Here is a 25279-nt window from a genome sequence, read left to right on the forward strand (position 1 = left end):
TGTATGTATTCAGGGTGGTCTGAACACTTACCAGAGAAAATCCATGCTGAAAGAAACACAGAGGCTTGTTCCACTGAAGAACAGAAGGAACAAGAGTTAATCAATGAATGATATAGCAAGCACATTAAGTTCACGTCTAACAAGAATGACCCAACACTTTACTTTCCTACATCAATACACTATCAGTAAGTGCTTTGTATCAGTAGCTGTCAGGAAACACGGAAAGCAGGAATGTTTATTTTGCCCTCTTAAAGTGTACTGTATACTGTACTGTTATGAGTGTATGGAGGTAAATACCGAACCAGGAGAGAGTGCGTCTGTGAAATGATCTTAAAGTATTACTCCTGCAGGCAAACTGAGTGACACAGTGTTTTGGGGAAACTTAGTATAATAATGCAAACCAGGTTTATACAGTGCTGAATTTATTTGAGAACACTACCATCTCTCTATCGCCGGTATGCACGTTCCCACTTACATTGCTCTCCAAGTATTTGCATCTCGAGGTTCACCTGCTGGTGCTGCGGGTTCCACTGATTCTGCATTCTCACGACCGTCTGCAAGCGATCTGTGGGAAATGGGAGTGCGGTTTATGCTGGCCCTGCGTATTCAGCACGCAAAAAGGAAGAGGGCATTTTCTGTTTTAGTTCGTGTCCCGTGACGTTAAGTGTTATACAGGTGGTTGATCCAAGGTTTTTATATCATACCAAATATTGTTGCATTGTCGTACATCAGCGGAAACTTTGGTTGAATTTCGACACCTTTTACCAACATCATGCGTTTATGAGCAGGCACTTGTATAACGTCTTCAAAGTAATAAAATAAAAGTGACGTTGATTTTCTCTTTCGAATACAGTAATGCAAGTTGTAATGATTTTGCAAGGGCATCAGAATGGTAATTTATCTGACCGTTTTCAATAAACCGGCGTGAAGTCACACATTTGGAGATGCTGCTCAATAACGAGCGAAAGCTGCACAGATTTGAAACTTTAACCAACCTGATGGAACACCCGGCTTCACTCAAGGCTGCCTGTCGATAATCGGCAAGTGTGTACAGTCTGACATTTTAATGTGGCAAACAAACCCTTTATCGATATATCGCTATGTCTCGTTGTTTATTATGTTCTTCTTTCTCCGTTTTTTTGTTTAAACATAGGACTTCTGTGCTTTGGATAACACATTTTTACATTGCCATATTTATTAATCACTGTATTCTGCGCAATTATGTATGGTTAAAGTTTTAGCAACTTTATCTCAGTTTGGCGCCATTTAAAAAGCCATTCGCAATGAGGACCAAACAACTGAATTTCTGTTTGGAATCACATTAAGTAGCGAACTGAAAATGAACTGAATTCGCCTACATTGTGACATGTTTTGATTTTATCGACACAATACTGTTTGCAATAATAAAGGGATGACTAAAATTCTGCAAAAAGCTATTATTTTATAAGCTCCAATTTATATGTGGAGATGGTATTCTACATCCACGCGCAGTACAGTTAGCTACTGCACCACTGTTACCGTCATGAACTCCCGACGCTTCGTGCGGAGGAATAGGTATCTTACCTGTGCTTTGGCAGTGGTTGTGAGTCATATGCTGTGGAGCGGAGATAAAAACGAAATAATATGTTTACACGTGATGTACCCATGCTGGAAATCCGGGGTGTAACGAAACCTTACTGTTTTTCAGCACATCTGTGAGTTATGTAGGTGTGGCCAGTGACTGTAATTTTTTTTGAATCACAATGTATATCTTTATGATGTCTTTACCGTCAACTTTAACGTGGCCAACTCAGAGACGCGCAACTGTATGTTGGCCTCGACTGAATTTAGGTCAGCATCACATCCACTCATTGTGCACTGAAAGACAGCATCCAAATTTATACCAATTTATACCAGCTTGTTTGATTAGACATTATTTGCCATACTAGCCATAAAGTTCTGACGTCAGTGTCAGTTGTCACGCACAGATATGAATAGCTAGCTTGGTGATATGGTTGTACTTTCGATTAAGTGATACCCGATCATTTCTGCTCCGTTTCCTGAAAGTCTCAGGGATCACGGTATGCCATGACATGCGTGGCACCGTGGGCACGGTACAGGCAATCAAAGGAACCAGATAAACCAGATTCCATTATCATCAAACAGAGTGAACATCCCACACCCTCTCCTGTACACCTAACATAATTATATTTGGATGCATAAAGGCACCACTCCTTATCATAAACCTGATTTTGGAAACATACATCACTGTTAAAATTACAGCAAAACATCCCTTAAAGCATCCCATATTAACTGATTTCAATGAAACGGGGGTGGGGACCCCTTGGAGTCCACATCCCGAAATGGACAGAATAATCAATGTCAGATGGAGGCTCCAAAGCATGTTCTACATTCCCTTCCATGAGCGACCGTCACTTCTGATGCTGATGAAGAGTAAACGCGTTCTTGTGTTAGTGTGTTCGGAGACCGTGGCAGAATTTTCAATGTATTTTTCAGAGGAGACACATATCTTGTTGATATAGAGAATCTTTGCTTTCCACACGATGGTGTGTGACTTTTATGGACAGCTCTGGTTGGAGATATGAGATGAACAATTTAAGGTGTCTTAAGAAAGTAGGAATTTTGACTTGAAAACAAAGGAAATTTGAAAGGTGTGCCTGGCAACCCTGTACCACCTGATGCCAAGTGAGATCAAAAGAATTTTTGATGTGATTTGTGTAAGTGCAGTATTATGGCTCAGGTTGACAGACAGTCTCCTGTAACGCATAAATTTGTCCACTAGATGTCAGGCTGGAGGTGTACTTTTGGAGTTTATTTCGCAGCGTATACACTCCCATTGCAGTGTATATTAAGGGAGGTTGGAAAGATGTTTTGTTATACCTTGCTTGTACTGGGCGTGCTGAATCAGAGGTTTTATTGTTGGTTTCTTCGGAAATTGTAAAGGTTTTGATTTGGATTGAAAGGTTTTTTTTTTTTATTGTCCTGGAGTACGTCTTGGAGTGTCTTTTTTCCCGGGGGGGTTGATATAATTTGTATTATGGTCAGTTTTCATAACAGTTGGTGACTGTACGTACTTTACCAGCCCACTTTACCACCCATTGATTACATTTTGAATATGACACCGGCGAATCATTTGAGAACGATCGTAAATTTGTGTTATTAATGTCACTTTGCTGCATTGATTTATTTACTGCGCTGGCCATTGAAATTGCTTTCGTGTATACAAAAAAAAATACATTGGAAATAATTAAAACTACCCGTGCTTTGATTCGCGCTTTTGTTACTCGCGTTTAAGGGGAATTGTCTCGGCCTTACTTACTTTCGCGTTCTCGCCGATCACGTCTGCCCCCCCCCCCCCCCCCCCCCCCCATGCGCGCTCACGGTAAAGGCAGACTGCGCGTGACGGGGTGAGCGGACTTCACTGCACGTCGGACCTGACAAGCGAGGGGATGGCAGCTGTCCAAAAGAAACAGTGAAACATGGGAACCTCGAGTTAATACTTTGTTGTGCATTGTTTTGGATGGTACTTCTGGGAGGACGCTGTAGTCTCGCTGCATGTAGTGCTTTCAAAAATCGGTCATCTCCGCCACACGCGCTGCCCATCGATCTGCAAATGAGACACACATGTGTTGTTTTGTTCTGCCTGCAGTTGTTGGTGTGTTTGTAAGACGGAGATATCCGGAGGTTTGCATCCAGCGCAGCGGTCTGTAAACAGAAGGAGGTAAACGCAGGCGCCTGTGATCAGCGCTCAGGCAGGGATGTCAACGGCACGGGTGGACTATATTGCACCGTGGTGGACGTACTGGCTGCACAACTTCCCGCACGTCAATCTGCGTTTCCAGTCCATTGACAGCACCTTCCGACCGCAGGATGAGAACTACCAGCAGGTCAGTAGCGCTTGAGCAGTGAAGCACCTGCGCGGCGGGACGTGTGATTGACTTGGACTGACTGACATTTACTCCAGCTTGCCAGCGACTCACCCAGAACGGCTGTGCTGTTTACTAGCTATAGTGGAAAACGCAGAGCCGGAGCATTATTTGATAGACCGTGCGGACTTTGTTAAAGAAACACCGCAGAAGTTGAACTTAGGGCATCGGCTGTCACGGGGTTGTTGTGCAACACGATATTTCTCATTTCCTCACCACCGATTAGACGTTCAGCTGCAATCAGGCTCACTGACTAACTGGCTAACGTTCAAAATTGAGCAGGATCGCTGGAAACTACTTCACTGTACAGTGTCAGTAATAAAGCTGAAACGATTACTACGGTGGTTTTTTTCGCATATAAGATACAAATAACGCCAATACTTGCGAGCTAGGCTTACATGCTTGGGGAATGCACCCCATAGTTGGTAAATGTCTCTTACTTTAAACGCAAGCAGCCCAGTTGTCAAGTTAGAGAAATCATATTTGAGAAACAGTAGGTAACTTCTATTGTCGTCGTTATTACTACTGTTATTTATAATCATAATAAAAAATGCTGTGTCGTTGCCATTGTTTGCTGGACGGATAAAATAGGGCACATGACATTATTCTAGTAACGAAGAGTGTGATAGCAGTATTTTAAACATTGCGCATATTTGGGGTCAAAACAAAACATTCACTTCGGTTACATTTGAGCAGCTGCTTCAGTGGTGCCTTGGTGTTAACATTCTGCTTGTTTTCCCCTGTCCCCTCTTAAAAACCGAAGAAAATTGTCCAAACCCACTTCCTTTTTGGATGCAAAGCGTTGTGTTTCTTGGTGGAAGCAACCGTGGAGAGTTTGTGGGGGTTTTTGTTTAGAATGGGTCCATTTTTTCACTGTTAAAGGGTCATGGGCAACCAGCAAGTCACATGACTTGTCAGGACTGACGCCGGACGAACAGGCGAACGGGTCTTTAAAATGTCAGATGCACAGTACCTGTCCGTTTCTAAGGTGATTCCATTATGATTTCAGTTACATGCGCTCTATTAAACCTCAGGTCTCGAGGCGCATCGCAAGCGCAAGCAGAAAAATTCCATTTGTTTCCTTAAAAACTGGCATGTCCATCAGGACTGAACTGGACTTACAAACTGCACAGGGAAACCTGGCATTCTAGCGTTATATCAGCTCCTGCTGCTGTGAAACCATTTATGCACACCTGAATCTGAGCACAGATCGGGTCGGTACATAGTTCAGGCTGTGCGTGTCTGTTCCTCTGTGTAGAAAGCACAGTAATGTGACGCAGATGAAACATCCTACTCACAAAGGCAGCCGTTGGATCCAGGTTTATGGCCATCTGCTCTGTGAACTCTAAACTTAAACACAGATGTGCATGTTTATGTCAGACAGATGTTGTTTAATGTAACACCCTCCTGATACAATTGCTGTAAAGAACGTTCGAAAACAGCACGGAGAAGTGTTATTCTAATTGGACAGTTCTAATTATGTTAATGATATTAGGATGCTGGCAGTTAGGTTTGAAAACGGATAATGATTTCCCCAATGTCTCACTACAGCTGTTCTGCTGTTTCACTGCCTTGTAGTAGGATGAATGAAGCTGTAATTACAGATGGCACTTTGGAGTCATTCAAACACTGCAGAGTTGAGTAGATTAAAATGTAGAAACTTCTGACTCTGTCTTAAGTGCCCAAAGGAAACCCTGACTTACAGCAGTGCCCAGAAGCTGTTCTGGGAAAAATAAGGTTTAGATGACTATTCTGTCTTTGTTAAGTTAGTCATCTGTTCTCAAGAACAGAAGTGATTATACAGTTCAGATGACATGTTTCCTGTTCTAATTAACAGTATACCAAACTACAATTTCACCACTGCAAAGGAAGCGTGCGTGTGTGTGTGCGTGTGTGTATGTGCACATGATATGTATGTCTGTGTCTGTGTGTATGTGTGTATGTGTCCATATGAATGTCAATTAGAGTGTTGGTCTGCCTGTCTTTCTGCCTGTTCTGCCAGTATTTTGGAAACTACCAGCTCCCTCCGGCCTTTGTCTTGCGGGCTGAATTCCCATCAGCCCCTGGAGTTTGAGTCTCTCTGGCCGGATGTGTGCAGGGAAACCCTGCTGCTCAGAGGTCAGCCGGGGTCAAAGGGCACCACGTCACATGGAGGCACTCAGAGAGATAGCCACCTGACCTGGGCGATCTGGAACTCTCCCTGCTTCACAGCAGCCGAGCTGTGAAGCCTCGCCTCTCACATGTGCGGTAGGAAGCAGGTTACTGAGCGTGCCTGGGCTCCCACACCAAAATCTGCCACCTGTAAATCCTTTGTGTTGGAATAGTGTAATGCTAACAGCTTGGGGCAGGCGGGCTGGTCGATGAAAAGCTCTGTTGGATGGAATAGAAACAGCCACATAATGGTGGGCAGTCCGAGATGGCTGATCCTTTGGTGGCAGTTGGAGCAACATAGCACTTCTCCACTACTGCTCCACAACTCAGTACAATTTTAGTATAGCTTTATTTCTTTCTTTAAAATATTTTTTTTGCTGGATTTATCTCCCTTTATCTCTGTTTGTGTGTAAGGCCTGTGAGGGTACCCGGAGTTGAAACTGAGACAGTTGCCACTGCTTTGGAAACCACTTTGGAAAGTGACTGTTTTTCCATGGATCAATTTGATTGTACTGATTAGGATGTGTAATTTGGGGCTACGATCAGGACGAGGGCCAAACCGCCAGAACGCTGGCACACTGGCACCCAGAAGGGGAAGCCACAGATTTGGTCATATCTGAGAGGTCCTTGGGCTCTTTGTGACCTTTAGATTCTGACATGAAAGTACTGCTTTCTGCTTTGTGTGGCTATGTAATTAGAGGCACTTTAGAAAATACGAGGTTATGGAAAACACCCGTTTTCAGATTTTCCCTTGGAAAGCGTCTAAACTTCCTTCAGAAATCATGGTGCTTTCTGCTCTTCTGGAATTTCTAGTTCCCTCTTATTTTGTGTGAGGGATAAATCTTCTCTCTTAGTCTCATACAGATACATGGTTAAGCTCCAGCTCTGTTGAATGAACATGTGTTTTTTGCACATTGTATGGATATGTAATACATTTATTGCAGGTAGTCTTTCATTTTTAAAGTATTTAAACACTCTGTAGTTTTTTTTCTTTCAGGAAGGAAAAGGAGTTATGTCAGTTGATTTTATGTGAAGGACATTGGGTGACCTTTCAGATGTATTAGATGTTAGTAAGTTACCCATACCGTGTATTGACTCTAGCATCATGCACTGGAAGCTGGAGGTTTGGTCAGCTGTATTCTGAGGTCTGGCCAGAACTGGTGGAAAGAAATGTCCCAAACAATAAAACAGATAAGCAACAAAACAAAAAGCCTGGGCTTCAGCCCTCCAGCCCCCCAGCCCTCCAGCCCCCATACCCCTGACCTTCCCCAACCCCCCCATATCACTCCCCTGAACCTCCATCTGTCTCATCAGTGGGCTGCTTAATCCCAGAATCCATCCGGGAGTTGACTAGGTCTAAAAAGCACGCTACCGCTTAAACCACCTGGCCAGGTAACATCAGGGACTTGGATGTAGGAGGTGCTGTCCTCATGCTTAGAGTGCACATCATCACTCCAGAGGGCTGGCTGTTCACCCCAAACACAAGAGGAGACTTCCTCAGCACTGAAAGAGGGGAATTGTGGGTAAAGGTCTTGTGATCAGGTGTTGTCCTTGCCGGGGGGGGGTCTCTCAGACCTCCATCCCTCTTTCCTTCCTTCCTCTTGGTGCGCTTGTCTTCCTGCTAGCTGCTCAGATCTTTTCACTCAACAGGCTGTTATTCCTGTATCTCTCATTGTTTGTCATGCCACTGATGGCCACACCGGTTTCAGACCGCAGAGGAAGTTCAGGGGGAGAGAGGCTGGAATATACATTTCTACATTTCACCTCCACAAAGGACACATTTTGATGAAAGGAAAGACAGGCAGATGGACAGAGGGACATACTTATGCGGGGGGGGGGGGGGGGGCTGTCTTTTTGGGCCTGTGGGGTGCCCCCTCTATGTCTCTTTCAGCCCTCCAGGTGCTGCTGAGAGTGTGTCTGGCCTCCTTACAGACGCCGCCCCCGAGAGACACGCCCAGGCTGGTGTTTAACACAGCAGCAGTAGTGTCGTTGTGCGGCAGACACTGACAGAGGCTTGTTCCGCTGCTCGACCGTGAGATTTCCGATCGGTTACTCGGGTCAGTATTGGAATGCTGGGTCGTTACGTAAACGTGAAGCGGGATTCAGAGCTTCAGCGCATGAGCCTGTCACCCCTGTCGCGATTCTAATGCCGTTTCACACTGTGTGCCAACGTAGCGTTTTCAAACAGACCTCTCATATGGGAAGAACAGGGAGACAGCGGTGAGACATCACACATACACAGACACACCCATGTATACACGCACACACATATACACTGACAATCATGCACACACACATACATATGCAGATACTGACACTTAAACTGACATACACACACCCATACACGTGCACAGACACAGTGAAAAACACACGCACACACACTCTTTCCGTTTCAGTAACCCTGCACTCAGAAAGTCAGAGGGAAGAGCTTATGCTTCAGTGCTTACACCATTCTGTCTCTCTCTCTCTCCATCTCCCTCCCTCCCCCATCTCTCCCTATCACCCTCTCTCTCTCTCTCTCCCTCTCTCCCTGTCTTTGACTTTTTAAAAGAGTGGCTGTCAGAGACTTTGAAATGTAATTTGCATGAAACATGAGGAAATAATTGCCTGCCGAATGAGCGCTAAGAGCTGTGAGCCTGGCGGAAGGGCAGGGCTCCACAGAATGCACAGCACTGACAGCATCTCAGCACAGTGCAGTGCGCACTGCAGTTTATCTCACTGCGCTGCAGTTTATCTCACTGCGCTGCACTGCAGTTTATCTCACTGCGCTGCAGTTTATCTCACTGTGCTGCAGTTTATCTCACTGCACTGCACTGCAGTTTATCTCACTGCACACTGCAGTTTATCTCACTGTGCTGCAGTTTATCTCACTGCACTGCACTGCAGTTTATCTCACTGTGCTGCAGTTTATCGCACTGCACTGCACTGCAGTTTATCTCACTGCACTGCAGTTTATCTCACTGCACTGCAGTTTATCTCACTGCACTGTGCTGCAGTTTATCTCACTGCACTGCAGTTTATCTCACTGCACACTGCAGTTTATCTCACTGCACACTGCAGTTTATCTCACTGCACTGCAGTTTATCTCTCTGCGCACTGCAGTTTATCTCACTGCACTGCGCTGCAGTTTATCTCACTGCACTGTAGTTTATCTCACTGCACTGCACTGCAGTTTATCTCACTGCACTGTGCTGCAGTTTATCTCACTGCACTGCAGTTTATCTCACTGCACTGCAGTTTATCTCACTGCACTGCAGTTTATCTGCTTAGCAGGGTGACTGACACGGCGTGCCTTTTACATAACAGCCATTCATGCAGTTGGAGATTTCCTCTCAGCCAAAAATCTGAATCGGCTGATCTTCTGCTTACATTTGCTGCTCAGTATACTCCCTTATCCAGAGAGAATTTCACCCGGTGGGCAGTCAAACTGGCGGCCTTTTTGGTTTATGTGCCCTGCTCCCACCCTGATGCCGCTTGTTTGAAAGCTCCTGTATGTGCCCTGCTCCCACACCGCCACCCTGATGCCGCTTGTTTGAAAGCTCCTGTATGTGCCCTGCTCCCACACCGCCACCCTGATGCCGCTTGTTTGAAAGCTCCTGTATGTGCCCTGCTCCCACACCGCCACCCTGATGCCGCTTGTTTGAAAGCTCCTGTACTGACTCTGTAAAGGGACTGTAGGCAACCCATGAATGATATCTTGAAATGGTGACGGGCCAATCGGAACCCATCACTTTAGTTTCAGGACTAATGAAAAGGCATGCTGTGGTGGTGCACTGACCCAGTTATGCCCTGTCAGGGGGAGACGCAGCGTATGAAATTGCCTGAACGTCATCATCCATTGCTCCGTCTGACCGGTGATGGAAAATGTGTAGGTTCTGCATCTCGCCTGTGTGACTGAAGTGTGTTTGCGGTTACATTTAACTGTGAGCGCGGGGGCTGGTCTTTGCACGGCTGCCTCTGTGTGCGATATCGCTCTTTGCCACTGGCAGTGCAGAGGGCACCACACACAGAGAAGTGAAATGAACTCTGATTGGTCAGCGTGCGATGCTGCAGACTGATGGGAGATTGTCATTGGTTAATTGGTGAAGAGGCGGTTCCACGCAGGGGAAAAACAGCTCTTTGCGGGGTTTCTGTTCACCTCACAGGAAGTGACCTGAGGGTGTTGCAGGCCGCGGAGCTTTTATTATCAGCGTTTGTTCCAGCTCTGCTGTCCGGTCCTCTGCCAGAATTTCCCATGCAGTCCCCTTTTAGCTGTGTCTCTCAGGAGGTGTGAAAAAAACACGCCGCTTCCTTCCTCTCTGTATCAGGCCTGGTCATGTCGTGCAGAGACACATCTGTGCTCTGAGTGGGTCTGAGAAACCGGCACAACGACCAGCAAAGTTCAGCTCTGCTGTACCCCCCCCCCCCCCCCCCCCAACCCCACCCCCGATCTCTGATTGACATATTTTGACAGATTCACGTGAAACACATTAGACAGGAAGTATTTCCCATTGTGCCTAAAATGCCTGTTATATTTTTCCCTCTTTTGGGAGTGTGGTCAATGCACAACTGCACAAAGCCTGTGAGTTTAACTGCAGTGGAGCCAAGGCTTTGTAATCTCCTTCATTAAAATGGAGTGTTTTATTGCTTTCGCCCTGGAGAAATCAATCATCTCATTCAGGTTTTAATTTTTTTTTTCTTCTAAACCAATCCTGAGGCCCTCTTTCTGTGTGGTGACCCTGAGCCAGCCAGGCATTAGATTGGAGTAAGTAGACTCAAACAGGGAAGAGCAGACTCACTGTGGCAGAGGTATCAAACTCGTTAAACAGGAAAGAGTAGACTCCCTGTGCAGGGGTCTTGGAGCTTATTAAGCAGGCACAAGAGAACTCCATGGTAGAAGCACCAGTCTCATTCCGTAGCCACGTGTGTATGCTGAGTTTCTTTCCCAAACTCTTATAATTGCCTCTAATGGTTTAATTGGTCCAATTAGTTAATTATCTGTACACAGTTGCACCTGCGTATTTCACACAACGCACTGCAGTGCTGTGTTTCCTGAGAAACTCTGCAGTGGAGCGACCTTAATTAGGCATTTGTGGAAATTTGGAGGAATGCCAAACCAAGTGAAAGATTGGCTTAATTATGGAAGAGGCTGTGGCAAAAACCAGGGACACAATAGTTTGGTGGTTAATGAGTAATAGAAGGTTGAGATGCACACAGACACACACACACACACACACACACACACACACACACACACACACACCCTGAACACTGAGTCATCTGTTTTTAATGCATGACCCTAACAGAGGTCTGTACTCTTGAGACTACAGGAAGCACAGGGCAGGTGAGGAAGCTCTATTCCTGAGCCTTCAGCCTTTATGTTGCACACTTTGACTGTTTCACCAAAGCTCACTGTGACCGGCTCCTCTGGACAGGACGGGACCTCAGTAAGTGGCATGAGGGTGTCCTTGCTGCTGCTTTGATGAGGAGGCAAATTGCTTTCTAACGAAAGCCTTACGTGTGAAGGTCATTCTGTGAGCATTGTGCAGATGAATTCTGTGTGTGTGTGTGTGTGTGTGTGTGTGTGTGTGTGTGTGAGCGTGTGCACATGCTCATCTGGTTGTCTGAATGTCTGGGAGTGAATCCCAAAGCGACTGTAATCTGAGATTGCAGACCCTTGCACCTTTGACTCAGCCGAAACATGACATTGCTGCACCCCCTTGAGGGACATAGGGACAGAGAGACAGGGGGACAGACATACAGAGAGACAGACATACAGACGTACAGAGGGACAGACGTACAGAGGGACAGAGGGACAGACGTACAGGGGAGCTGCTGCAGGACCTCTGGGGTAAAAACACTGCCGTTCCTCGTGTTGGATGCCCGTGTGCGCAGTCTGAGCTGGTGAGATTACAGCATTGCCTTCCCGGAGGCAGGAAAGGCGTGGGGATCGTTTTGGGGTTCGGATTGCAGAGAGAGGCCGTGATTAACTCTGTTTAGCAGATGAAAAGGGTCTGTGGGTGTCGGGTGTAAAGGGGGGGGGGGGTGTTTTTGGGGGTGCAGTGGTTGGTGAGATGCTCTGCTCAGGCTTGACTGTAGGATGTAGGTGCCACTGTATTGAAGGATGAGACCCATGTCTCCATGGAAATAGGACACAAACAGCACAGTGACAGTTGCTTCTCTGGCTGGTGAACCACAGTGATCCCCCCCCCCCCCCCCCCCCCCCCCACGATACTCACAGCCCTCACTCAGTGCTTTACTTCTCTACTGTGATGATGCATAATGAGATGCAGAACAGGCTCCCCCCAGCCTCGGGGCCGTGGTTGCGCAATATTGCTTAATTCAATTCCTGCCTCACAGACAGTCACCCTGAAACCCCTGTAATTCAGCCCAAGTTAATCACGGTTCTCATAGTGTCCTGTTGTGTGGCTGTCCCAGCAGCCGTGTCTGAAATTTAACAACAACGAGTTATATATATTCGTATACATTTTTTTTTGCCTCCATCCGCCGTGCTTTCCCTGTGCGTCTGTGTCCTTAATTCCTCCCTCCGGTTGCTCAGAAATCACAAGACAGGCACCGGGCTGTGTTTCAGATGCATGGTCACATGCTGCTTAACTCTGTGGTGACTCCTCCTCTCCTCCCATGGACCCGGAGAGTTACCGTGGTAACATAGGGGTGGGGAGGGGTGGAGTCCTCTCGCCGGCCTCTCCCTCCTGCACGTTAGCCCTGCCACCGCCACTGTCGCCCGGTCCTCTCCTCTCGGCTGAGCGAGGCATGTCGTGTCACACAGACCTGCCCCGCACATGAGACCGGGGGTGTCTTCTGTGGAGAGGTGGCTGTTTCAGCCGGGCTGTAGTGGGCACAGAGACTGAGTGAAACGTCTTCTGTACAGGCTCCCCTCTCTCTCTCAATGCCCTGGTAGAACCGGGGACTGTCAGCCTGTCTCCAGCCACGGTGAGGTGTGTGAGTGGGGCTCCCTCTTCTTTAAGCAGGAATGGGTTAATGAGGGTTTGACCCCCTGACGACCCCTGCTGACCTTCCAGTGGCCTGTGTGTGTGTGTGTGTGTGTGTGTGGTTCTGTGTGGTTCTGTGTGGGTCTGTGTGGGTCTGTGTGGGTCTGTGTGGTTCTGTGTGGGTCTCCGTGGGTCTCCGTGGGTCTGTGTGGGTCTGTGTGGGTCTCCGTGGGTCTCCGTGGGTCTCCGTGGGTCTCCGTGGGTCTGTGTGGGTCTGTGTGGGTCTGTGTGGGTCTGCGTGGTTCTGTGTGGGTCTGTGTGGGTCTCCGTGGGTCTGCGTGGGTCTCCGTGGGTCTCCGTGGGTCTGCGTGGGTCTGCGTGGGTCTCCGTGGGTCTCCGTGGGTCTGTGTGTTTGTGTGCGTTCGTGTGTGTTTGTGTGCGTTCGTGTGTGTTTGTGTGTGTTCGTGTGTGTGTGTGTGTGTGTACGTGTGTGTGTTTGGGTCTGTGCGTGTGTATCTGTGTGCGTGTGGGTGTTTGTGCATGTGTCTGTCTGTGGGGTGGGTTATATGTAAACCTTGCGATTGCCATTTTCACTAACCCTGATTAGCTGTAATCCAGTGCTTTTGCTTCATAATACAGCCCAAACAAGGGGATTGGCCAAACTGTACAATCCTGTCCCTAGACTGAGGCAAATCAGTGGTTTGTAACAATACCCCACTATGTGATAAGATTCAGGACAGTCTGAATCCCTCCTTTTACAGGAATTACTTGTGGATTTCAGAAATTATTTGTGGAGTTCCTCCTGGTTAAACAGAGTGACTCTGTGTAAGGTCTGAATAAAGCCATTTGCATGTAAAGTCAGTGACCTCTGATGGGTATTTCCTCAGTATCTGTCTGAGTAATGTGTTAGGGTAGTTGGGATTGAGTGGGAGGTGTCAGTTTATGAGACTAAATTCTGCATGTAGATCCCTGAAAACTCATCAGGCACCTCTGAGCCAATCAGAGATGCGAATGACTTACAGGATACCAATAACGTGTCTCTTGGGAAGTCGGGACTTGGACACCACAAAAAAAAAATACTCAAAGGGAATTTCAAAGTCCATGGATCAGATTAAAACCCCAGTGCGGAACCACAGTGTAATAAAATACACTGCAAAAAAAGCCCTTTTGAGGAGAATCACGGAACAGATTGGAGAAAGAATAAAGGGATAGAAAGAAAGTGATAAGCGCACATATCTCTGTCTGATGTTCAAAGATTAACGCTCCTACCCACGAGTGCTGAGGCAATTTCAGTCGTGCTGTTGTGTAGCAGTGCGGGACCATTGTGTTCCTTTCCCTGGCTCGTCAGGCCTGTGGAAGGAGCCGTCAGATCTGTCTGTACTGGTCCCTCGGTGGTGGAATGAAGTTCCCACAGGGGTTAGGACAGCAGAATCGCTGGCCATCTTCCAACGCAGACTGAAGACCTACCTCTTCAGACTACTCTCGGTCCCACCTCAATCCCCGCTCCCTAACACCTGCTACTTGTAATACTTCTGTTTATTTTACGTGTGGTATTGCAATGTGTTTTGGATTCTGTGGCTGAGGTATTATACTTGCCTTCCCTTGTCTAGTCAGGTTGCACAAGTTAAATTGTGGTAGTTCTTGTTATGCTCACACTCACTGGTTTGGGAGTGTTGTTAGCCTGGTCTGACACTGTTCAACTTGAATGGATATGTTCTATGGTGCTGGAAGTTGCTCTGGATAAGAGTGTCTGCTAAATGCATGCAATGTAATGTACAGGGGCTGTGTGATGTGTTAAACCCCTCCCCCCCCCCCCCCCCCCCCGCTCTCTCTCCCCCCACCGCAGTCTCTCATCTTCCTGTGCTGCATGGCGGCCGCCGGCCTGGGCGTCACCCTCCTCTGCCTGGCCGCCTACCTGAGCTTCCTGTGCTGCTGCCGCAAGGAGGGCGAGGGCGAGGACAGCAAGAGGCCCGACACCTGCTGCGTCACCTGGGCCGCCGTCATCGCCGGGCTCGTCATCTGGTGAGGGCGGGGCCGGGGGAGGGGAGGCCGAGAGGGTGGGCGGCGAGCGGGCAGGGTTTGGGAGGAGTAACCTGAGTCAAACCTGGTGCGATCACCTGGGGCCTCACCTGGGTTATGAAAACAGTAAAGGACATGTGTCCCATAAGCCATTTGAACAGCCCACCATGGCAAAGTGCTTAATTCAGTTAGAGAGCGTTTTTTTCCCAGCCTAATCTCGTGACAGTCATCTAAGTGCAGCATGCTGATTGAGTTATGGGGCCCATCTCTTTCCAGCTTTTTAGACATGGCTCGTTGTAGTGTTAATTACAGCAGCGTGATGCCGTTTAACATAAGAGCGCTGTTAACCCCTTCCTGTCTGGGGTAGGGTGGCTTTCCCGTGGAACAGAGCTTCCTACAGCGTGCGTGTGTGTGTGTGTGTGTGTGTGTGTGTGTGTGTGTGTTTTAACGGGGCAGGGGCAGGGGCAGGGGGTTTCCACGGGAATGAAAAAGCCATGCAGGTCATGCTGTTTAAAAATGCACACCCCCACACATGCACTCGTATTTAGAAACACACCATTCAGTATATAGGGAACTGGAGCAGAGATCATCTTCCTGTGAGCAAGATACCTGCAAACCTTAAGAGTGGGATGCGCTTTTGTGAAATTCTCAGCTATGTGTCAGGGGAGAAGTTATTTGATTCTCTTTTTTTGGCTGAAATAATTTGATAGACGTTGGAGGTATTTTCTGCGCAGAGTGCTGCTCCAGGTTTGGAGAACTCCATTTCCTCCTGTGGCCGCAGGGCCGGCGGGGGAGCGTAGAGGAGCTGTTAATGCGATTTTTATGCCTCGGTTTCCTGTTCATTATCTGCACAAATCTAATTTTTTTCTGTTTCTGGTTTGACAAAGGACTCCCTTCTCGGATGCCTGAATGGCCATTGTTGTTCTGAGGAGAACGGCTCCCCTGGTGTTGTGCCAGCGTACTATGCGACGCTAATCCAATAACGGGAGAATATTTATATCTGCCCTTTGTCTGCAGGAACCAGGGAGCTTTGAGTTAGTAAATTCGCTGCATGTTCAGTTTCATTTCAGATCAATATCATTATTATTTCATGCGGGTAATTATTTGTGAACCGGTGGGGCCACAGTCCTGGTTCAGGGGACCAGGAAGAGCTGAGTGCTGGGAAGGCTATAAAAAGACGATTAAAGCAAACCACCAAGTAGGAAGTCCCGGTAGTCCAGAGGTGGAAAAAATGAGGCACAAACAGGAAGCAATAGGGAGTGCTTGTCCAGCATTGGCAGGTCTTAGCAAGGATGTTTAAATACTTTACACCCCAACAGGAATTTTTTTCTGAGTGTCACATACATGCAGTCACATTATGTTATAGTCAGAGGTATCCTCTACACCCCCCCCACCCCCCACCCTCCATTGCTGAAGGCTGCACAATCAGCAGCTTGTTATTTCAGTGGGGTCCCTTGGCAATTTGAACCCAACTAGAGCGGGAATCCATCAGTATTCTCACAGACTAACCCAGACACCCATCCTGAACCAGTGTACTGTTCTGTGGTCTTATATAGAACACTTTACCTATCCTGACTATACACTGCACACATGGTCCCATGTAGATAGTCACAGGCAATGTCCACATGTCCAAAACATGTCGGGTTCACACAGTGACTTTACAGGAAGTGATACATGTTTGAGTTCCTGTCTAAGGGAGGATGTGTGGAAGTTTGGGTCCACCACCCTCGGACTCACGCCAAGAGTATAAAAACATTCTGTCGCAGTTACCGCTGTCCCTTCAGTCTGTCCTCAGTGTACAGTGTACACAAAACGCACGCACACACACACACACACACACACACACACACACACACACACACACACACACACACACACACACACACACACACACACACACACACGCTCACACACACACACGCGCTCACATGCTGATGCAAACACAGGGATTTCAGACTAAAATGTATCCTGATGATTTATTCAGATATTTTACCTCATCTTCACCACTCCAGAATACCAGAGGCACTAAATTGTTCTGTTCTCCAGACAAACTGTTACATAAAACACACTGAACTCAGCAGAACAAAACGAAGTAACAGTGTTTATTTGATAAAAACAGAACTTGACGGGGAGAGTATCGTCCATAGAAAATATTACTTGAGTGCTATTCAGCAAGTCCGTGCGTTGTGCAGGACAATTACACTGTTATTGCTAAACCTAATATCCAACAACGGGAAGCTTTCATTGCCAAGAGCTCTTGTGACACTTGCAAATTAGTCAAGAACCTCCGCTCACTGACAGGAGCTGTGTCCACAGCACAGTTACCCACCTGGAGAAGCATGCGACCCGCCTGTAGCTCTCTGACCTCGGCCTGCGTCTGGCTGCGTATGCGATTCCCTCGCGTCAGCCATGTTCTATTCCCCGCAGGAGAGCGGTCGCAGGGTTAGGGTGAGAGACTGCGAGCAGATGCCTGAGATTGACTGTACTGCTGTGCGTTCACGTGGCTCGGCACAAGACAGGTTTACTCCTAAGGTTGTGGTTCAGCTCTGGGGAAGGGGGTTGTGGAAGGTTGTGGAGTCACAGAGAGTGAGTGTGGAGTGGAGTACTTGAAGCCTACGTTCCTTCCTGACAGCTACGCTCTGCTACTGAACGGCGTCTGGTGGTCCCTACGCATCACGGCACAAAATTACTATCCTGGACTTTCTCTGCCGTTGTCCCCCAATGGTGGAATGAACTTCCACACTTCATCTGTTCTGTCAAGTCCCTCTCTGCCTTCAAGAAACATCTGAAGACACAGCTCTTCTGCTCTCACCGAGCACCTGAAACACTACCCCCCCTAAAGGAACCTCTCTAATGGTTTAATGCTCTCATTAGCTTTACCAGCTAGCTTATACCTTGTCTGGCCAACCATTGAAACCTGGTCATGCAGCACTTCTAATATTGTTGGCTGTTTATGGTTTCTTTTGCTTGTGTTGTACTCCAAATGAATAAATTTAAGTGTAAATGGAGTGAAGGGGGGGTTGGGGGCTTCCGCCTCTATCTCTCTCAGCCTTTCCCCACAGAACACAGGGGGGATTTTATACACAAGGAAGAACCAGTCAAAAAAAGGACAAGTCCCAAAAAGCTCATAATTTGACTTAAGCATGCGAATTGGACTGCCTGTAAAATCAGCACATGATACAGTGCAGTTCCTCATTTTGCTGGGGTCAGACCTGGTTTCTTTCTTACGTTTGCAGAAGTGCGGTGCATTTGAGATGACAGCAGAACTTTATGGCCCTGACTCTTCTCACAGTCACTCTCTGTTGCCTCTGTTGCTCTGTTGCTGAGTCTGAGTTGTCTCGACCTCCGAATTGATTTACGCGTACAGTGAAAGCTTGATGTTTGTTTTATCTGCATTAGCCCTTTAATGGTCACATAATATCTGTCTCACTAACAGGGCTGTGGCTCAAAGCCCTCAATGAAGAAGTTCTTCTTTCACATTTTCCTCTTCCCAGCTGGCCCATAGCGGTCTCACAGCAGCACTAAAGAAGTTTGTAAATATGACTGTCTGAAGCCGGTGAGATGACAGGAGATTTGTTCCTGTGGGATTCACTGCTGCTGCTGTCTAACTGTGTGTGCAAAGTCAAAAGCACCCCTCCTCTCTCTGCCCCACTGTCTCTCCCTCTCTCTCTCTCTCTCTCTCTCTCTCTTTCTGTCTTTTTAAAAGGATTCGTTATATTAATGAAAATAATATTTCCTCCTGTTAGTGACCCACTGCCCGCTCTTCCTGTTCACTCATTGTTCTCTGCCTCATGTTTTTGCTGCGTGCGCCGACAGCAGCATAGTCGAAAGGGAAGAGGCCGTGTTTGGGGGGTGTTCAGGGTGGGTGCTGATGGATGCTGTGTCTCCCCAGAACAGGCCATTGACCTCGGTGGAATCACTGCAGTGGACCCAGGGGGGAGGAAATTGCATCATAACTCCTGTCAGCGAGTCGGGGGGTGTGGAGTGGGGGGGGGTGGGTGTTTGGATCACATCTTCATGGCTGCTGAACTGACCCACTCTCCATGCTGGAGCAATGACGGTAGCTGGCTTTAGGCTCATGGCAGGCAGTCTGTCTGGAGGTAGTCTATAAGTATTCTACTACTGCTCTTTTGTTAGTCTGTGGGCAGTCTGTGGATGTTCTTTGGGCAGTCTGTGGATGTTCTTTGGGCAGTCTGTGGATGTTCTATGGACGGTGTGTAGATGGTTTGGTGGCAGTCTGTGGATGTTCTTTGGGCAGTCTGTGGATATTCCACGGGCAGTGTGTGGATGGTTTGTTGGCAGTCTGTGGGTGGTCTATAGGTGGTCATTGGAGGGTTTTTTGGCCATTAGGCACGGCCTCAGATCATGGCTAACGCCTCAGGTTACTGACAGTGTGGAAACACCAGGGTGTTGGTATGAGAGCCCTGTCTCCACTGGATTGTTAATTAGCAGAGGTCGTTAAGGAGTCAGCCCTGTTAGTGTGGCTTTATCACGGCATCTGTGTCTCTGCTGTGTTGCATTAAACAGCCTCCATCTCTCGTGCAGGGCATTGTGGGATTCAGTTTCAGAGTGGAGAAGCCTCCTCTGGAGACGGACTGTGGTGAGGCTGAGAGGAATCAGTGCACTCATTGTTTTTGTAACTGAACTGTTCTTTCCCATGCAGCTCTGCTGTGGGTGTGGGTTTCTACGGAAACAGCGAGACCAACGACGGGGTGTACCAGCTGACCTACTCCCTCTACAACGCCAATCACACACTTCACGGCGTTGATACCCTGGTAAGCAAATAAGGGCTCCATCACTGGGTACCTAGTGATGGAATGGGTGGCGTTGGCTTGCAATGTAACAATATCACTGCATGGCATGGGGACGGGCCCTTGGGGACAGGAGGCAGGGTCAGGGGAGAAGGGGGGCCCAGGAAGAGAAGAAAGAACTGGTATTGGCCCTCTGTCAAGACCCTCTTTCAAGGGCTTTAACAGAGATCAAACCTGCTGGGTCTGTTCCTGTATGTCTTCATCCATACATATCTGCATGTGTGCGTGCACACACACACACACACACACACAGCCCAGAGGAAGACAAAATGCCACCATTAAATGATGCAGACATTGCATGCTTGCACTTTTGAGACAGCACGCTGTGGGTTCTCACTCTGCAACTGTTCCAATGGACCCCTTATCAGAGAGGAAGTCAGAGAGTCACATGACCAGGACCATGCGCAGACAGCCGAGTCAATGGAAAAATTGTCTGTGAGTTAGAAACCAGCACTGCAGTTCCACAGAAGTGCACTGCTGGTGACGTGTAAAATGAAGAAGTGTGTGGCTGGAGAAGCCACTGGCTGTTCCAGAGCACCAGGGGTTTCCCATCTCACTTCCCTGGCGCACGTTTGCCGCACTGCATTCTGGGATAGGCTGTGACAGCTGGAAAAGTCCCCTGGCAGCACAGAGGCCACCTTTGCACGTCACACACACACCACAGTCCCAGGTGACATTAATCCTGAAACCCCTCTGACAAAGGACCAGTGCAAGCATGACACTCCCTGGCACACCTTTCCCAGTTCTGATCCAGGAACAGTGGATCTGATGGCTCTTTGCCTCGCACAGATAACTCTCTAACTCTTCATGACTGACCCCAGTTCAATGTGAAAATACAACCAAGTGTTAGGTAGACGTGCCAGAACACAGCACGTGTATAACAGTCATGCTTCAGCCTCATGAGGGCTGTTCTCTTTGTGTGCTCAACACCTCCACCTTAACCCTCCCCCTGGGGGTTCTACACATTCGCCCAATGTTTCACATTAATTTACAATTAAGCACTAATTAGATACAGCTGTTAAACGAGATGTGTCGGACAGGCGTCACGGAACAGCTCCAGGTGTTTTATATAAGTCTGCATTGCGCTGCTCCAGGGGCAAAACTCAATTAGAGGCAGAGACTCATACACTGTTAGGTTTATGCGGTGGTTTCCTGAATTTGTTATCTCAATTAGGTTGGAGAGACTGAGACCGAGGCATGATTTAAACCCAGGAGTTTACAGTAGCCTGGGGCACAAAGGCAGTGCATTTGTCCTTCCCTCTAGCTGGAATTTAAATGAGTAGTATAGTTCACACATGGAAGGCCATGTCTGAGTGTGTTCTTATTTCCTGTGGAGTAAAATCAGCTGTTAGACCTCTTTCAAAGGACATCAGCCTATCACTTGGCTATAACCCATGATCGATCTGTTTAAGTGCTGATAGCCAAGCAGTGAGGCAGTGGATACTGTTTTTAAGTTTTTTGTTTTTTTTTTTGGTCTGGCTGGGGTTTGAACCCAAAACCTTCTGAGGTCAGGAAAGGTGCTCAAATTGCAAGGCAGCTGAACTCGGAAACCGCACCACCCTGCTAAAAATACCAGCTTTTCCTGCTTCTTTTCCCAGACACAATCTGAAATGGAAGTCAGGAATTTTGGCTGTCTGTAAACTTGATTTGCGAGTTGCACTAGTCTGTCAGAGTACAAGAAATAAGAAATAAAGAAAAATAGTTACAATCCCTTTGTTTTAATTGTAAACACATATTTTTCAGCCAAATTGAGAAGCTTTCTCATAATGCTGAGCAGTGGTCTGGTCTGAAGAGGTGTGGTGGATGGATCTAATTGACTGTTTTACTGAAATGAGCCTTGAAGCTGATTGGATGTTGTTGAGATGATCTGAGAGACTGATTGGCTGTGTGTGAAATGAACTCGGGGGCACATTGCCTGTTACTGACTGTCCTTGGAGAGTGATAGCCTGAGAATTTAGCCAAAAAGTGAGAGCTGTCACCCAGACGATGGGCCGCTGGCAGCAGTATTGCTGAATAAAGCAGACATTCACGTGCTGTTAACCGGAAAAACCCCAGCGGGAGGGCGGGAGGCTCGTTTCTGACAGAGATGCCTGCGTATGAGTCTGTCCCAGCTTTCCTGAGAAGGAACACCTACACCGAGAGCAAAGAGCACATGAGCGGGTTTGGACACAATGCCCTTCTCCTCAGCCTCTCTCTCTCTGGAAGCAGTTCTGCGGCTTTAATGGGCTGCAGCATGAGGCAGAGCATCAGACGACCAGAGGGTTGTGGGGTCACAACCTTGAGGACCATACTTAATCTCTGTGCAAATGGGCTGCAGAATGTATGAACTGAAAGCATTGTGCATAGCCTGGGGAAGGCTCAGCTCAGCCATTAAGTCATTTCACATAATTAGAGTGCTGGCATCATTAGCAGTAGGAGAGTCCAGAAGGTCACGGGTTCAAATCTGTGCTGTACCCTTGATGAAGGTCCTGTATGTAATTGGCCCATTAAAAATCCATCTGTGTGTGAATCAGGCAGGATTTCACATGCCGTAAAACTGCTGAAAGCTTCTGCTAAATGCTAATGAATGAGTCGCCTTTATCGACCCCTGACAGACAGAATCTTTCCATTAGGGTGATTCAGGGGTGGGAAGTGATTACTCCCAATAAGATGGAACCCATCCATGTGAGATTAAGATCAGTGAATGTACAAAGTGCTTCTTTAAATTGATGTGTATGAACAAGCAGAGTATGTTAAGTCTGCTCTCCACCCCTGACTCCGCCCATCTCTGCCCTCCACCCCTGACTCCACCCATCTCTGCCCTCCACCCCTGACTCCGCCCCCTCCCCCAGGTGAGTGGCACCGTGGGCAGCATGCAGCGGGACCTGAAGCAGCACCTGGAGCGTCTGGATGAGATCTTTGCCACCCGCCCAGACTACATCCAGACCCTGCGGTTTGTGCAGGTGATGGCCAACAACATCGTCCAGCAGCTGAACGGCCTGCCGCTCATGAGCCGAGCCAACGTCAACCTGGCCTCCATCGCCGACCAGATCGGATCTGCCGAGCACTACAGGTGAACGGCGCCCCCTGTGGGTGTGGAGTTATTACGACATTGATGCTTTTGATTAGTGCAAAGTGTGGTGAGGGTAGTGTGTGTTGGTTTAGCTGATGGATATTTTTAAAGGTTTTCTTAGTTAAATTTAAGCACACAGACACATGGACAGTCACATACACACATAACCATATACACGTACCCAGCTGCACACACTCATAACTGAGTACACACATGCAGAACAGGTACCTAATCTTATACTTAATGCATGTGCACTTGGCTGTGTTTTTCAGCTGACTGGAAAAGGTGGTGAAAGGTAAAATAAAACACTGCACTTCTATCCTCCCTCCTGTAGGTGGCTCACCTACTTACTGCTGCTGATTCTGGACCTGGTCATCTGCCTGGTGGCTTGCCTGGGGCTGGCCAAGCAGTCTCGCTGGCTACTGACCACGTGAGTCCTGAGGGAATTCCACAGACTCCAACTCCAGCTCAGGGTTGGCTGTTTTGGACCCTTCGCTTCCCTGTCGCCGTTTAAGAAGCCGTGTGTTTATTGTGAGGTGTATAATTGGCAGGGCTGTTCATATAAACGCGTCAGCAGCACAATAGCTTGCTGCTTGCAGTCTGCGGTTGGGATTTCCTCTGTGGTTCCCACGCGGTCTGAATCTGCTGGACACAGCACCCGTTCAGCAGCACCGTCACGCCTGCACACAGACGCACGGAGGCCGTGACCTTTCCCGTCAGAGCAGGCTGCTCCCGAACGAGCCGCAGCACCCAGCCCAGCCGAAGCTCTGCGCTCTGGCAGCCCTTCGAGACCCGTGTTGTGTTTATTCGTTGTGTTGTTCGCTTGTGTGTTTGTTGCACACAGCCTTCTGCTTTGTGCTGTGTGGTTTTCCCCTGGCCTGGGGCGGCAGTGTAGCATAGCGGTTTAGGAGCAGGACTTGTAACCGAAAGGTTGCTGGTTTGATTCCCTGCTGGGGAACTGCTGCTGAACCCTTTGGCAAGGTACGTAAGCCACAGTTGCCTCAGTAATTATCCAGCTGTATAAATGGATGACATTTAAAAAAAAAAAACTGTAACCCATGTAAGTCACTCTGGACAAGAGCATCTGCTAAATGCCAAAAATGTAATGTAATGACTTGGGAGGCCAGTCCTGGTGTATTACACAGCTCCCATGATGCAGTGCAGGGAAGCTAACCGAAGCCATTTTACTAAAGCGGAAAGTGGAGTGTGTGCAGCTCCTGATGATCTGGCAGGCCTGTGGCCTCCCGTGTTTGGCCCGCCGGTCCCGGGGGTCACAGAGGGCAGAACAGAGAGACTGCAGCCGGTGCCAGCGGATAGCTGATCCAGGAACAGCTCAACTGACCTTAATCCCTAACTCCCAAGCATGTGCGAAACTGTGGAGCTGAGTCAGCATCTTGGCTTACCTGGTCCTGATCAGAGAGCCCAAAACGAAACTGATCCACAGTCATTTTATCTGATCTTAATTCTACAGTTCCAAGTATTACCTGAGGAAAAAAAATGAAACTGATCCAGGATCAGTGAGTGACCACAGAATCTTAGCACATTGCAAGAGGGCAGAAGGGACTGGTGGGGTGTGTTGGGCCAGACGCCCCTCTGTTCTCCAACCACCAACCACCAATGAGCAACTGTGTCAGACCAGGCTGTCAACACCCCCAGACCAGTAAGTGTGAGCACACCGCCATTTAAGCCCTACCACAAGTTAACATGTGCTAACCTGACTAGACAGCCTAGAAACTGAGGGAAGCCAAGTACACACACTACCATACATCACAGTCACTAGATCACAGAAATCTAGCTACGCCCTGCTGAGTCTTTCTTAACCAGTATTACCAGTGTTTAACTGAACGGCTCGCTTTCCCGGGAGTCTCCTCATTAAACAGGGACACTGAAACCTCGGCTTGTTACCCCACCACTACTGCGGCTCCACCACACTCCATATAGAGTTCAGCCTTGCACCTGGGTGCCGTTAGCTGGACCGCCCAGAGAGCCGGCAGATTCTGTCGTTTTTGCTTGGGCGTGGCGGTCCCGGCGGCGGGCGCCACATCGGCAGAGGCCTGGATGGGGGTGGGTTCTGAGCTGGCAGAGCGGGGGGTTTACTGAAAGCACCTCGACATGTCAGCGCACCCCGAGACAGGCCTGATTTAACGAGCAGCCTGAATCCCCCCATCCCCCCGCCACCACCCCCTGCACTCTGTCGGCCTCTCCGGTTTTAGCAGACTCTTTCTCCCCATTAAGGCCTGTGCTGCTGCCTTAATGCCTATTGATTTCCTGGCCAGGATGTGTGGACGCCGCTGACTAATTGTTAAGAGCCTCCAACTCGATTTCTCTGCGCTTTTAAGGCCATCAGAGGAGTAGGCTGAGGAGAACGGAACACCCACTGCCTTTTAC

The 25279-nt window shown here is 48.2% G+C and overlaps 1 protein-coding gene across 1 annotated transcript in view; it reads left to right on the forward strand.

Moving 5' to 3' along the window:
• Nucleotides 1-3436: 3436 nt before the first annotated feature.
• Nucleotides 3437-25279, forward strand: part of LOC118794962 (protein tweety homolog 2-like) — a 31383-nt gene continuing 9540 nt past the window's right edge. The window contains exons 1-5 of the mRNA XM_036553266.1: nucleotides 3437-3887; nucleotides 14856-15031; nucleotides 19692-19803; nucleotides 22671-22891; nucleotides 23226-23321. Coding sequence (XP_036409159.1) covers nucleotides 3759-3887; nucleotides 14856-15031; nucleotides 19692-19803; nucleotides 22671-22891; nucleotides 23226-23321 — 734 coding nt within the window. The 5' untranslated portion in view covers nucleotides 3437-3758. The remainder of the gene's footprint in view (nucleotides 3888-14855; nucleotides 15032-19691; nucleotides 19804-22670; nucleotides 22892-23225; nucleotides 23322-25279) is intronic.

Source organism: Megalops cyprinoides, chromosome 19 (assembly GCF_013368585.1).
Source record: "Megalops cyprinoides isolate fMegCyp1 chromosome 19, fMegCyp1.pri, whole genome shotgun sequence".
In the NCBI taxonomy this organism is placed as follows: Eukaryota; Metazoa; Chordata; class Actinopteri; order Elopiformes; family Megalopidae; genus Megalops; species Megalops cyprinoides.